The following is a 14,958-nucleotide window of genomic DNA, read 5'->3' as shown; positions in this document are numbered from 1 at the left end:
CCCCAAACGAAGGAGGAAAAAACTGGCGGCGGCGGCTGCAGCGCGAGGAATCGTCGACCAAAGGGTCAGAAAGAGAGAAGTACAAGATGGCGGCGGAGAAAGCGCAGGCGACATGGGGGCCTGAGCATGAAATTGTGAGACGGTGTGTGGAGCTGCTGAAGAGGGAGGTGCTGACCCCGTTGCTACAGGCAATTGAGGGGCTCAAGGAGACATTAAAGACCCAGGAGACAGAGCTCCGTGTGGTGGAGCAGAAGGTGACAGATATTGAGGACGAGATCCTGGGCCTGGCGGTTAAGACACAGACGCACGAGGCACTTCATAAAAAGTGTACTGAAAGGATCGAAGCCCTAGAAAATGGAGCGCGAAGGAAGAACCTTCGGATACTGGGTCTCCCTGAGGGTGTGGAAGGAGTGGACTGTGGAGCGTACGCAAGTACGATGCTGAGCTCACTGATGGGTGCTGAGGCCCCTACGGGCCCCTTGGAGGTGGAGTGGGCAAATCGGATTCCGGCGAGAAGACCAAAAGCGGGAGAACCACCCAGGGCGATAATCGTGCGATTTTACCGCCTTAAGGATAGAGAAGAGGTCCTGAGATGGGCTAAAAAGGTGCGGAGTAGCAGATGGGAGAATGCAGTGGTACGGGTATACCAGGATTGGAGTGCGGAGGTGGCGAGAAGGAGAGCGAGCTTCAACCGAGCCAAAGAGGTGTTGCATAAAAGGAAGGTGAAGTTCGGGATGCTGCAGCCGGCAAGACTATGGGTCACGTATCAGGAGAGACACCATTATTTCGAGACGGCGGAGGAAGCATGGACCTTCATCAAAGAAGAGAAATTGGATCGGAACTGAGGGACTGATGCTGCAGGAAATGTTATTGTTAATGTTACGGTGGAAGTTAATTGAGAAGTAAACAGGGAAGGGGGGAGACATTGGGGAAATGTGGGCGCCGGTGAGGGGGGGAAAGACGGGACATAGTTGGAGAGTGGGGAAGGGGAGGGGGAGGGGAAAGGGAGCTGCGCCATAAGAGGCGGGTCAGGTAAAGGGATGTTCCCGCACCAGAAAGAACAAGGCGGGAAGACAGGCGCAAGGCGGATGGGAGTTCCCCACATCGGGGGGGTCGAGGAGTGAGCAGGAGTAGCCGGGGTCAGTTGAAGTCAGTTGACTTACGGAAGTAATATGGGGGGAGCAATCATGATAGAAAGAGATCTAGCGGGGAGGGGGGGCTGGGGAACAACTGGGTTGCTGCTGCGGAAATCCAAAAGGAAATGGCTAAAGAGTGGGCGGGCGGGGATGGTGTGCGACGCTGGGGGAGCGAGCGGGAGCGCGGAGGCGGGATATGGGACTGGCCTAGAGAAGGTAATGGCTAGTCGACACGGGAGGGGGGCAGGTAGCCCCCTAGTGAGGCTGATCACGTGGAACGTGAGAGGCCTGAACGGACCGATAAAAAGGGCCAGAGTGCTCGCGCATTTGAAAGGACTAAGGGCAGACGTGGTTATGCTCCAAGAGACGCACCTAAAGGTGGCGGACCAGGTTAGGCTAAGGAAAGGATGGGTGGGACAGGTGTTCCACTCAGGACTGGACGCAAAGAATAGAGGGGTGGCCATTTTGGTGGGGAAACAGGTCGCATTTGAAGCAAAGAACATCGTAGCAGATAGCGGAGGTAGATATGTAATGGTGAGTGGCAGGCTGGAGGGAATGGAGGTCGTGTTGGTTAACGTGTATGCCCCAAACTGGGACGATGCGGGATTTATGAGACGGATGCTGGGGCGTATACCGGACCTGGAGGTAGGAAACTTGATTTTAGGAGGGGACTTTAATACGGTGCTGGACCCGGGGCTAGATAGATCCAGCTCAAGGACCGGAAGAAGGCCGGCAGCGGCCAAGGTACTTAAGGGGTTTATGGACCAAATGGGGGGAGTGGATCCATGGCGATTTCTTAGACCTAGGGCTAGGGAGTTTTCCTTCTTCTCCCATGTCCATAAAGTGTACTCCCGGATAGATTTTTTTGTTTTGGGAAGGCCGTTGATCTCTAGGGTGGAAGAAGCTGAGTACTCAGCCATAGCGGTTTCGGATCATGCCCCACATTGGGTGGACCTGGAATTAGGAGAGGAAAGGGAGCAGAGAACACTCTGGCGATTAGATGTGGGACTGATGGCGGATGAGGGAGTGTGTGCAAGAGTGCGGGGGTGTATTGAGAGATATCTGGAGGTCAATGACGACGGCGAGGTCCCTGTGGGAGTGGTATGGGAAGCACTAAAAGCGGTGGTCAGAGGAGAGCTGATCTCCATTGGGGCCCACAAAAGGAAAACAGAGGCCAAGGAAAGGGAAAGATTACTGGGGGAGATTTTAAGGGTGGATAGGGAATTTGCAGAGACCCCGGAGGAGGAATTGTACAGGGAGAGGAGACGACTCCAGACGGAATTTGACCTTCTGACCACCAGAAAGGCGGAGGTACTGTGGAGGAAGGCACAGGGGAGGAGGTATGAATATGGGGAAAAGGCGAGTCGCCTGTTGGCTCATCAATTGCGAAAGAGGGCAGCAGCGAGGGAGATAGGAGGAATTAGAGACGAAAGGGGAGACACGGTGCGAAGGGCAGGAAAGATAAATGAGGTGTTCAAGACCTTCTATGAGGAACTGTATAGGTCTCAACCCCCAGAGGGAGAGGAGGGGATGCGGCAGTTCCTGGACCAATTGAGGTTCCCGAAAGTGGAGGAGCGGGGGGTGGTAGGCCTGGGGGCACCGATTGGGGTGGACGAGGTTATTAAGGGACTGGGAAGCATGCAAGCAGGGAAGGCCCCAGGACCAGACGGGTTCCCGGTGGAGTATTACAGAAAATATGTGGACTTGTTGGCCCCGTTGATGGTGAGGACGTTCAATGAGGCCAGGAAAGGGGGGACTCTACCCCCGACGATGTCGGAGGCGACGATATCGTTAATTTTGAAGAGGGATAAAGATCCGTTGCAGTGCGGGTCCTATAGACCCATTTCATTGTTGAACGTGGACGCCAAATTGTTGGCAAAGGTACTGGCATCGAGGATAGAGGACTGTGTCCCGGGGGTGGTGCACGAAGACCAGACAGGGTTCGTAAAAGGGAGACAACTGAATGTTAACGTGCAACGACTATTAGGGGTGATAATGATGCCCCCAGTGGAGGGGGAGGCAGAGATAGTGGCGGCAATGGACGCAGAGAAGGCATTTGATAGGGTGGAGTGGGAGTATTTATGGGAAGTGTTAAGGAGGTTTGGGTTTGGGAACGGGTTTATTAGCTGGGTTAGACTTCTTTATGGGGCTCCAACGGCAAGCGTAGTTACAGGTCGACATAGATCGGAGTATTTCCGACTATATAGGGGAACAAGACAGGGATGCCCGCTGTCTCCATTGTTGTTCGCGTTGGCAATTGAACCTCTGGCCATGGCGTTGAGAGACTCCAGGAAATGGAGAGGGGTGATTAGAGGGGGAGAAGAACACCGAGTCTCGTTATATGCGGATGACCTATTGTTATACGTGTCGGACCCAGCGGGGGGAATGATAGAGGTCATGCGAATTTTGAGGGGGTTCGGGGATTTCTCGGGGTATAGGCTAAACATGGGGAAGAGTGAATTATTTGTGATACATCCAGGGGACCAGAGTAGAGAGATAGAAGGCTTGCCTCTAAGGAAAGTGGAAAGAAACTTCCGATACCTGGGGATTCAGATCGCTAGGAGCTGGGGAACCTTGCACAGACTTAATCTGACACGGTTGGTAGAACAAATGGAGGAGGACTTCAAGAGGTGGGACATGCAGCCTCTATCGCTGGCGGGCAGGGTGCAAGCAATTAAGATGATGGTCCTCCCGAGGTTCTTATTTGTATTTCAATGTCTCCCTATACTAATCACTAAGACCTTTTTTAATAAAATAGACAGGAGCATCACGAGCTTCGTGTGGGCAGGGAAAGTTCCGAGAGTAAGGAGGGGGTTCCTTCAGCGTAGTAGGGACAGAGGAGGATTGGCACTACCGAACTTGGGCGATTACTATTGGGCCGCCAATGTGGCAATGATACGTAAATGGATGGAGGGTGAGGGAGCGGCGTGGGAAAGACTGGAGAGAAAGTCCTGTAAAGGGACGAGTTTAGAGGCGCTGGTGACGGCGCCGCTACCGATCTCACCTAAAAAGTTTACCACGAACCCGGTGGTGGCGGCAACATTGAATATCTGGGGACAGTGGAGGCGACAGAGAGGGGTGCGGGGAGCCCTGGTGGGGTCCCCAATCAGGAACAACCATAGGTTCGCCCCAGGAAGAATGGATGGAGGATTTCAGAGCTGGTTCCAGTTGGGAATTAGAAGGGTGGGAGATTTATTTATAGATGGGACTTTTGCGAGCTTGGGAGCATTGGAGGAAAAGTATAAGTTGCCCCGGGGAAATTTCTTGAGATATATGCAGGTGAGGGCATTTACTAGACAACAGGTGAGGGAATTTCCGTTGCTCCCGACACAGGGGATACAGGACAGGGTGCTTTCAGGGGTGTGGGTCGGAGAGGGCAAGGTGTCAGAGATTTACCGAGAGATGAGGGAAGAGGGGGAGGAGTCGGTGGGCGAACTAAAAGGAAAGTGGGAAGAAGAACTAGGGGAGGAGATAGAGGAGGGTATGTGGGCTGATGCCCTAAGCAGGGTAAATTCCTCTTCCTCATGCGCCAGGCTTAGCCTGATTCAATTTAAGGTGCTACATAGAGCACACATAACGGGAGCAAGATTGAGCAGGTTCTTTGGAGTGGAGGACAAATGTGGGAGGTGTGGCGGGAGCCCGGCAAACCACGCACATATGTTTTGGGCATGCCCGGCACTGGAAGGGTATTGGAAGGGAGTGACGGGAGTGATTTCGCGGGTGGTGAAGGCCCGGGTCAAACCAGGCTGGGGGTTAGCTCTATTTGGAGTTGCGGAAGAGCCGGGAGTGCAGGAGGCGAAAGAGGCCGACGTTGTGGCCTTTGCGTCCCTAGTAGCCCGGCGCAGGATCCTACTCATGTGGAAGGAGGCGAAACCCCCCGGACTGGAGGCCTGGGTAAATGATATGGCGGGGTTCATTAAACTGGAGCAGATAAAGTTTGCCCTGAGAGGATCGGCTCAAGGGTTCACCAGGCGGTGGCAGCCATTTCTCAACTACCTAGGGGAACGTTAGAGGGAAGACAGATGACCAGCAGCAGCAACCCAGGGGGAGGGTTTAGTTTAGGTCAAAGATAAAGGGGTTTTGTTACTTGTGTATTGTTTAAAATTTCTGTATTATTGTTGCGTTTGCTTTGTAAGAGGGGAAAAATTGTTGTTTGGGAAAAAAATTTCAATAAAACATTTATATAAAAAAAAAAGATTGAAATCCCCCATCTATCCTTCCCGGGACGAACCTGTGGTTGTTCCTTATCGGGGACCACACTGAGGCACCCGTCACTCCCCTATGGCGTCTCCACTGCCCCCAAATCTTCAGAGTCGCCACCACCACTGGGTTTGTGGTGTATTTTTTCGGGGAGAACGGCAGCGGCGCCGTCGCCAGTGCTTTTAAGCTAGTTCCCCTACAGGACGCCATCTCCAGCCTTTTCCACGCCGCCCCTTCTTCTTCCCTCATCCACATACATATCATAGACACGTTGGCGGCCCAACAATAATCACTCAGACTCAGCAGTGCCAGTCCCCCTCTATTCCTACTGCGCTGCAGGAACCCCCTCTTTACCCATGGGGCCTTTCCGGCCCACACAAAGCTCATGATACTCCTGTCCACCTTCTTAAAAAAGGCCTTTGTAACCAGTATGGGGAGGCACTGAAACACAAAAAGAAACCTCGGGAAGACCACCATTTTAACCGCCTGCACCCTGCCCGCCAATGACGGGGGCACCATGTCCCACCTCTTAAAGTCCTCCTCCACCTGCTCTACCAGTCGTGTCAAGTTAAGCTTATGTAAGATTCCCCAGTTCCTGGCCACCTGGATCCCCAAGTACCGGAAGTCTCTCGTTACCCTCTTCAACAGCAGATCGTCTATTCCCCTGCCCTGTTCCCCGGGGTACATCACAAACATTTCACTCTTCCCCATATTCAATTTGTATCCCGAAAACTCTCCAAACTCCCCGAGTGTCTGCATTATTTCAGGCATCCCCTCCACTGGGTCCGCGTATAATGACACCCGATGTTCTTCTCCTCCTCCTCCAAGTACCCCTCTCCACTTCCTAGAGCCCCTCAGCGCTATGGCCAATGGCTCAATTGCCAATGCAAACAGTAACGGGGACAGGGGGCACCCCTGTCTTGTGCCCCTATATAGTCTGAAGTAGTCGGATCGTTGCCTGTTTGTAATCACACTTGTCACCGGGGCCCCGTACAGGAGCCGAACCCATCTAATGAACACCTCTCCAAATCCAAATCACTTCCGTACTTCCCACAGGTAGTCCCACTCCACTCTATCAAATGCCTTCTCTGCATCCATAGCCACCACTATCACCGCCTCCGGTGGGGGCATCATCATCACCCCCAACAACCTTCGTATATTAGTATTCAATTGCCTCCCTTTTACAAACCCTGTTTGGTCACCATGCACCACCCCAGGGACACAGTCCTTTTTCCTTGTCGCCATCACTTTGGCCAATAGTTTGGCATCTACATTCAGGAGGGAGATAGGCCTGTATGACCCGCACTGCAGCGGGTCTGTGTCTCTTTTCAGGATCAGCGATATCGTCGCCTCCGACATCGTCGGGGGCAATGTCCCCCTTTCCTTGGCCTCATTGAAGGTTCTCGTCAGAAGTGGGGCTAGCAGGTCCACATATTTCCAATAAAATTCCACCGGGAACCCATCTGGTCCTGGGGCCTTCCCTGCCTGCATGTTCCCGATTCCTTTTACCACCTCCTCCACCTCAATCTGCGCTCCCAGTCCGGTCATCTCCTGCTCCTCAACCTTCGGGAACTCCAGCTGGTCTAAGAAACGCATAATTCCCTCTTTCCCTTCCGGGGGTTGAGCCTTATACAGCCTCTCGTAGAATACCTTAAACACCCCGTTCACCCTCTCCGCTCCATCCTTCCCTCCTCGTCTCTAACCCCTCCAATCTCTCTCGCCGCCCCCCTCTTCCGAAGTTGTTGGGCCAGCAGTCGGCTCGCCTTCTCTCCGTATTCATACTGTACTCCCTGTGCCTTCCTCCATTGCGTCTCCGCCTTACCCGTGGTCAACAAGTCGAAGTCAGTGTGCAGTCTCCATCTTTCCCTGTATAGCCCTTCGTCCGGAGCCTCCGCATATTGTCTATCCACCCTCAATCTCCCCCAACAGTCTCTCCCTTTCGTTACCCTCTTGTTTCCCCTTATGGGCCCTTATGGAGATCAGCTCCCCTCTAACCACCACCTTCAGCGCCTCCCAGACCACTCCCACCTGGACCTCTCCGTCATCATTGACCTCTAGGTATCTTTCAATACATCCCCTCACCCTTCCACACACACCCTCGTCCGCCAACAGTCCCACGCCCAATCTCCAAAGTGGGCGCTGCTCCTTTTCCTCCCCAAGTTCCAGATCTACCCAATGTGGGGCATGATCTGAAATGGCTATAGCCGAATACTCCGTTCCTGCCACCTTCGGGACCAGCGCCCTTCCTAGGACAAAAAAGTCTATCCGGGAGTACACTTTATGGACGTGGGAGAAGAAGGAAAACTCTTTACTCCTCGGTCTAGTAAATCTCCAGGGGTCCACTCCTCCCATCTGCTCCATAAAGCCCTTAAGCAGCTTGGCTGCTGCCGGCCTCCTCCCGGTCCTAGATCTGGACCGGTCCAGCCCTGGGTCCAGCACCGTGTTGAAGTTACCAACTTTCCCATCTCCAGGTCCGGGATGCGCTCCAACATACGCTTCATAAAGTTCGCATCATCCCAGTTCGGGGCATATACGTTCACCAGCACCACCGCTTCACCCTGCAGCCTGCCACTCACCATCACGTACCTACCCCACTGTCCACCACTATGGTCTTTGCCTCAAACGATACCCGTTTCCCCACCAGTATTGCCACCCCTCTATTTTTCGCATCCAAGCCAGAGTGGAATACCTGTCCCACCCATCCTTTTCTTAATCTAACCTGATCCGCCAGTTTCAGGTGCGTCTCCTGAAGCATGACCACATCTGCCTTTAGCTTCTTTAGGTGCGCAAATACCCTTGCCCTCTTAATCGGCCCATTCAACCCTCTCACGTTCCACGTGATCAACCGGGTTGGGGGGCTCTTTACCCCCCCCCATTGTCGACTAGCCATCCCCTTTTTTAAACCAGCTCCTCACCCGGTTCCCACGCATCCGCTTGTCCCCCAGACGGCGCCCTCCCGCCCCGACCATCCCATCCCGTAACAGCTCCCCCTTCCCCTTAGCAGCAGCAACCCAGTTAACCACCCCCCCCCCCCCCCCCCCCTTGCTAGATCCCGCTCTAGCTTGATTGCTCCCCCCATATTGCTTCCGGGAGTCAGCAACTCTGGCTGACCTCGGCTTCCCCCGTTTATCCTTAGCCTCCCAGCTGGTGAGGCCCCCTCCTTCCTGCGCCCCCTTTTCCCGCCAGTTTCCATAGCGCGGGAACAAAGCCCGCGCTTCCCTCTCGGCCCCGCCCCTAATGGCACAGCTCCCTCTCTCCTTCCCCACACCGGTGCCCACATTTCTTAGTGTGTGTCCCCCTTCAAGGGGGAAAAAAATTCCCCCATCTGATCTACAATTCCTTGCCACCACCTCGCTACTTCATTTCAAACATCCTTTCCCAAATCTAGTCCAACTTCTCCTCTTGAATAAATGTCCACGTCTCCTCCGCCGTCTCAAAGTAGTGGTGTTTGCCCTGGCGTGTAACCCACAGTCTTGCCGGCTGCAACATTCCAAATGTCACTTTCTTCCTGTGGAGCACCGCCTTGGTCCGATTGAAACTCGCCCTCCTTCTCGCACCTCCGCACTCCAATCTTGATACACGTGGATCACCGCGTTCTCCCACCTGCTGCTCCGTGTCTTCTTAGCCCATCTCAGGATCATCTTCCTGTCCTTGCAGCGGTGGAACCTCACCACTATTGCTCGAGGTATTTCCCCTGCCTTTGGTCATCTCACGAGGACCCGGTACGCTCCCTCCACTTCCTCAGCTCCCATTAAGGTATGGAGCATCGTGCTCACGTACGCCCCAACGTCCGCTCCCTCTGCCCCTTCGGGAAGACCCAAAATCCTTAAGTTCTCGAGCTATTTTCCAGGGCTTCCAGTCTCTCCATACACCTCTTGTGTAGTGCCTCGTGCGTCTCAGTCTTCACCACCAAGCCCTGTATCTCGTCCTCATTTTCGGCAGCCTTTGCCTTCACTCCACGGAGCTCCATCTCTTGGGTCTTCTGCGCCTCCTTTAACCCCTCGATCGCCTGTAGCATCGGCGCCAGCACCTCATTCTTGAGCTCCTCCACACATCGCCAGAGGAACTCCTGCTGTTCCAGGCCCCATACCAACTGGGCTCCCTCAGTCGCCATCTTACTTCTCCCTTCCCTTCTCTGCCGCTGCTCCAGAGGATCCTCCGCAATCTGGCCACTTCTATCACTTCTTTCCATCCACACCCAGGGGGACTCCCTCCTATGTCGCCTCACACTGGGTTTAGCCTTCGAAAATTGCCGTTGGGGCTCCCGTTAAGAGCCCAAAAGTCCGTTGAAACGGGAGGTGCCGAAACATGCGACTTAGCTGGTCATCGCCGCACCCGGAAGTCGAGTTAGACAGATTTTTGATCATCAAAGAGAGTTATGGGGACAGGCAGGAAAGTGGAATGAGGGTCACAATCAGATCAGGCATGATCTCATCAAATGTGCAAAGACTACAGATTCAGCAATGTTGATCTAAATTGCGTCATCTTCAAGATGCATTCATGCAACATCTTTTTGGCAGTCAATAATAGCTTTCATTAAAATATATATAGTACTCTCAAAACCCAAATGTTATTAAACCTAAATCAGTCAAAGAGGCAGTCAGGGTCTTTGGGTGCCTTGCATCTGCTTGGCACCATTCTCAAGCAATATTAGCACAGGGCTAAAGAGCTGGCTTTTAAAGAAGACCAAGGCAGGCCAGCAGCACAGTTCAATTCCCGTACCAGCCTCCCCGAACAGGCGCCGGAATGTGGCGACTAGGGGCTTTTCATAGTAACTTCATTTGAAGCCAACTTGTGACAATAAGCGATTTATTTCATTTCATTTTTTCATTTCACATATGCTGCAGTTTAGTTGACAATTCAGACCCCTTGAAATTAAAGGCAGCAGATAATTTTGTTAAAAGTCTTCTATATTAATCAGCATTAAATTGGATTCTTACCTCAGAAATACTTTCTCGAATTAGATTGTGCAACATGGAACTGCCAAACATTCTGAAGTTGTCGTCTCCTGGAACAGAATACATAACGTGACTGACACTCCAAAAATATCTCTCAAGCCAAAAGTGGATGAGAACATTCACAATTCAGATTTAAATATGAATGCTTAGAAGTTATTAATGGTCTGCCGACTGAGCCAATTAATTATAAATATACTTTGCCTGTTGCAGGTTAAACAAAATTAATTCACTTCCAAACCGCTTGGGACAGGTCCTCTACAAATCCGCTCTGGGATTAACTGATTGCAATATTAAAAAGTTTCCTCTGACCTAGCCTTAGTGCTGTTGCTCGTCCTAGCTTTAGTCTATTTGCTCTGTTTAGGTCACCTTTGCTCATGAGTCGCCAGGTATCTTTATGATACCGCCACGTGGTTCAAGTTCAGGTTATGATTAATAACACAGCACCGCTTAGTAAGGATTAAAACGGTCATTTATTATATACAAGCAGCAATATTAATACCCTAATACTACTATTTATATAATAAACCTATCACTACTGGCTAATACTTAACTTAGGAAGAGCCCACCAGGTCAGGGAAATGAATGGCTTGTCCAATCAAATCTGGCCCGCGGGATTCAAAAGGCTGCTACAGGTCGGTGGCTACGTGTCTCTACCAGATAGCGATTGCTGGATTCACACTTAGTGGCCGGTGGCTGGTCTTGCGAAGGTCTCGAGCAGGCGAAGATGAGAGAGAGAGATCTGAACTTGGACCTTCACTTTTATAGGGCCCAGGGGCTTCCCGCCTCCCGGGGCGGCCCTTGACCCTGAGTCCCAAGTGATTGGATTCTGTCCCCAATCTCTGGGGTCGATGTGTCCAATGGTGAGGCGATTCCTCGATCGGGGGAGTGGTCGCTCACCTGTCTTTGTTTTGGCCACTGCAGGCGCCGACAGGTCTGGCCCGGTATTCAATTGCTAATATGTTGCAATTGTTCCCGGGGATAGCCGATTTAGCTGTGGATGTCTGAGTAGATTAGGTGTAAACAGTCCTGAATGAAACTGCGGATACCTGGGTTGATGGGCTGTTGATAGCCCTGAGTATCGATCTGGGCTACGTTCCCCGAGCTGAAGCTGCAAACCTGTCTGCAGCTGCCTGCTTGTGTCTTTTTGGCTGCTTTTCCCAGCAGTCTTTCGGGTTAGCCATTTTAAACTGGGTTTTGGCCAGATTAATCGGAACGCAGCCATTTTACATGGCTACAGTGCAACATTCCATCCAACAATCCAGCTCACCTTCTAATTGAGGCAGGTTCAAATGCTGAAAAAACCCATTTTTAAACAAAGTTTACCCATTTATTTACTCTTATAAGAATGAAACAACATGGTTCACTTACCTAGCACTGCTCTATCAAGACTAAAGTAGGCACAGATCTTCAGATGTAACACAGAAAAATATCCCTGAAAAGAAAGATGATCAGTTAAAATGATTTGCAGTGCCATCTCAAGACAAGGCCTCCTTTCCTGGTTTACATCTCTCTCTCCCCTAATCAACAAAATGGACACCCCTAATGGCCTTTGAACTGCCTTGCGAAGCCATTTCAGAGGGCAGTTTAGACTCAACCACATTACCAAAGGCCAGACTGGATAATAATGACAGATGGATTTGTACAGCAATTTATGAAAAACTTCATGGACAACATTACTGAAATTAGCTTTATATTCCAGATTTTATGAACTGAATTCAAATTCCACCATCTGCTGTGGTGGGATTTGAATCCATGTTCCCAGGGCATTAGCCTGGATTACTAGTCCAGTAGCATTACTACTATGTCACCATCTCTCCTTTAACGAAACAAAGTTAGGTTCCTAAAAACAAACAAGACTTGAAATCAATTTGCTCAACTCGTGCATGGGCAAGCACTTGGGCATTGGTGCATTAATAACATGCTCCTCATGATTCATAGCTGATATTTCAGAAATGTTCATTTTACAATTGTTTTACAAACATCATGCACAAGCCTAGTAGATATTATTTTTCTGGTGTTCATCAGGTGAGAAACACTGGGGTGTTTAACATATGGAGAATTATTTTGACCTGAAGCAAGAAAAGCATGACCATGACATTTTTGCAATGTTTTTCAATATTTTCAAACTCAATATTTGACTTTTATTTGTTCTTGCAATAAGGATGACACTGGCAGACCAACAATGGCCATCCTGAGTATGGAGAAGATGTTTGCAATTTTCTTCTTAAAGCAATGATGTTACAACTGAGTGACTTGCTTGGAATGATGTTCCTTTAAAACACATTGAATTGTTTTAATATATCATAGATTTTACAGTACAGGAGGTCATTCGCCCATCGAGTCTGCACCGGCCCTTGGATAGAGCACCCTACTTAAGTCCACGCCTCCACCCTATCCCCGTAACCCCACCTAATCTTTTGGACACACTAAAGAACAATTTAATATGGCCAAGCCACCTCGCCTGCACATCTTTGGATTGTGGGAGGAAACCGGAGCACTCGGAGGAAACCCAATCAGACATGGGGAGAAAGTGCAAACTCCACACAGACAGTCACCAGAGGCCGGAATTGAACCCGGGTCCTTGGAGGTGAAAGGCAGCAGTGCTAACCACTCCGTCACTGTGCTGCCCATATATAAAACATAAACGTTTGAATGACCGGGTGTTCATCTCAACAAGTTGTGAATTTAAAGTAACTTTTTCTAGAACGATCAGTTTGATCAAGCAGATCTTCAAAACTTTCCTACCTCTAGCCATTCTGTTGCTCCAATTGTTCCAAAACTACCACCACTCCAACTTGCAAAGATAATGCTTCTTTTAGGTCTGAAACCATCTATGTAGAAAAATAGATAGCATTAAACAACCACAAGAAATTAAGCCAACATTCAAAATGTCTTGCAATGCACTGAGCTCAGTAGCTTGAAAAGACATGAATAACATGGCACCGAAACATACATCATACTAGTTTAAATATGAGCAGATTAAACATATGTTCGGTCTGCATTTGGAGCAATGGAATTGATCAGTTAAAAGGAGGGGAAAATATAGGCAGCTCCCACTCCTAATGGCAAATCAGGAGATTGTTGCTGAAAGGTATATGAACACCAAGTGAAATTGCCGCACTCCCCTTCTCCTACTCAAAATAAGGGTATAGACAGAAAACTGAGCAATCTAGACTGGTGGCCCCCACCTCAAGCAGTCATGTGGAGTTTATTCTACTTGGTAGAAAAACAACCAAAGTGGACACAAGTTAAGTTTGCTTACCATTTGGAGTTAGAACTAGAGTCGTATGCTAGATCTGATTTTTCAAAAGGGAGAGGTATTTTTGATCCTCAATAACCCTCAGCCCAAAATAATTTTGATTTTATAACTTCGGTCTATTCAAATCACCTGTGCCACACTTCTGGGCTTCTCAGTGGACACCCATTATTTGACATTATTATACATATTTTCTATTTCTGCATAAATAGTTTCATGCAGGCATGATATTTCACGTTTGTCCCTCTAAAGTTTTACTAAACACAGATCCATTGGATTTTCATATCCCTGGAATGATCTATATTCTCACCTTCAACCATCTTGGAAAAGTCTCTAGCTAGTTCCAACAATATTGCAGTTCCCACTCCAGACTCTGCTGCACCAGGGCCATAGGAGTCACGCTGAGCTCCAATCACAACATAATGATCTAAGTGAGGGGGGGGGGGGGGGGGGGGGAGGAGAAACAAAATTAAAAACAAGATTACGTTAGAAACAGTACAAACTACCCCCAGGTCACAGTCATATCAAAATCTGCACTGTTGTTGGAAAATTACCAAACCAAAGTCACAAGTAAGGTATTGCTAGACATTAGCATTTAATACATTTAAATGAATACATCTTACCCGGTTCTTCAAAACCCTTAACAACGCCAAAGACATTGTGCAGTTCTCTCACTGTTTCAACATTATTCACTTCCATCATTACTTGTCCATCATCATTGGCAAACCCTGGCCCACTTTTCGATGCCGCGCTGTTCCAAATAGAAACATCAGCACCACGCATTTTACTAAAAACAACAAAAAAGACCTACAGGTTACGAAGAGAATAAACGCTTCAAACTATAAAATTTCTTACATAACCAAAAGTAGATAAATCTAGATGGACCTAATGAATACGGAAAACCTGCAGAGCTGATCATTTTTGAAATGCAACCAATGACAACTTTGATAAGGAGTTTAAAAATTATAAATGCACAGCACAATAGTGAGCAATAGAAACAAATTTTAGCAAACCATTGCATGAGCATGCTAAAGCTGTAAATATCTGCCACGTAAGTAAATCCGGCCCTGACAGATAAACAGGCAGCTATGTTGTTGAACCATGCAGACCAGAAAGATCTGAATTTTGAGTTCTCTTCTGTGCCAGGTTAGCTAATTATTAAGACAACAAAATTGTCTTCAAGCAACCTTGCTGTAAGAAACTGAATGAATGGGTGGGGGGGGGGGGGGGGGGGGGGGGGGGGGGGGGGGCGGGGGGAAATAGGGAATTTTATAACATTCTTGAATATGTTATCAGAATTCATTCCAGTTGACTGTGCTCAAAGAAAGGCTGCAACAACCACTAAATGAAATTGAGTGGAAAATAAAAATGAAGATCACAGGAATGTAAATAACTTGGTGCATGTTAT

The 14,958-nt window shown here is 49.5% G+C and overlaps 1 protein-coding gene across 5 annotated transcripts in view; it reads right to left on the bottom strand.

Moving 5' to 3' along the window:
- LOC140389705 (transferrin receptor protein 1-like) overlaps window positions 1–14,958 on the bottom strand; it is an 80,314-nt gene that overhangs the window by 25,335 nt on the left and 40,021 nt on the right. For all 5 annotated transcript variants that reach the window (XM_072474102.1, XM_072474105.1, XM_072474104.1 and 2 more), the window contains exons 10-14: window positions 14,174–14,337; window positions 13,861–13,977; window positions 13,040–13,125; window positions 11,663–11,726; window positions 10,277–10,344 (exon numbers count right to left, since the gene is read on the bottom strand). In XM_072474102.1, the coding sequence (XP_072330203.1) occupies window positions 10,277–10,344; window positions 11,663–11,726; window positions 13,040–13,125; window positions 13,861–13,977; window positions 14,174–14,337 (499 nt within the window). The remainder of the gene's footprint in view (window positions 1–10,276; window positions 10,345–11,662; window positions 11,727–13,039; window positions 13,126–13,860; window positions 13,978–14,173; window positions 14,338–14,958) is intronic.

This window comes from Scyliorhinus torazame, chromosome 14 (assembly GCF_047496885.1).
Source record: "Scyliorhinus torazame isolate Kashiwa2021f chromosome 14, sScyTor2.1, whole genome shotgun sequence".
Lineage (NCBI taxonomy): Eukaryota > Metazoa > Chordata > Chondrichthyes > Carcharhiniformes > Scyliorhinidae > Scyliorhinus > Scyliorhinus torazame.
Note: the sequence above shows the minus strand (reverse complement) of the source record. Positions and strands in the feature narration are given on the sequence as shown.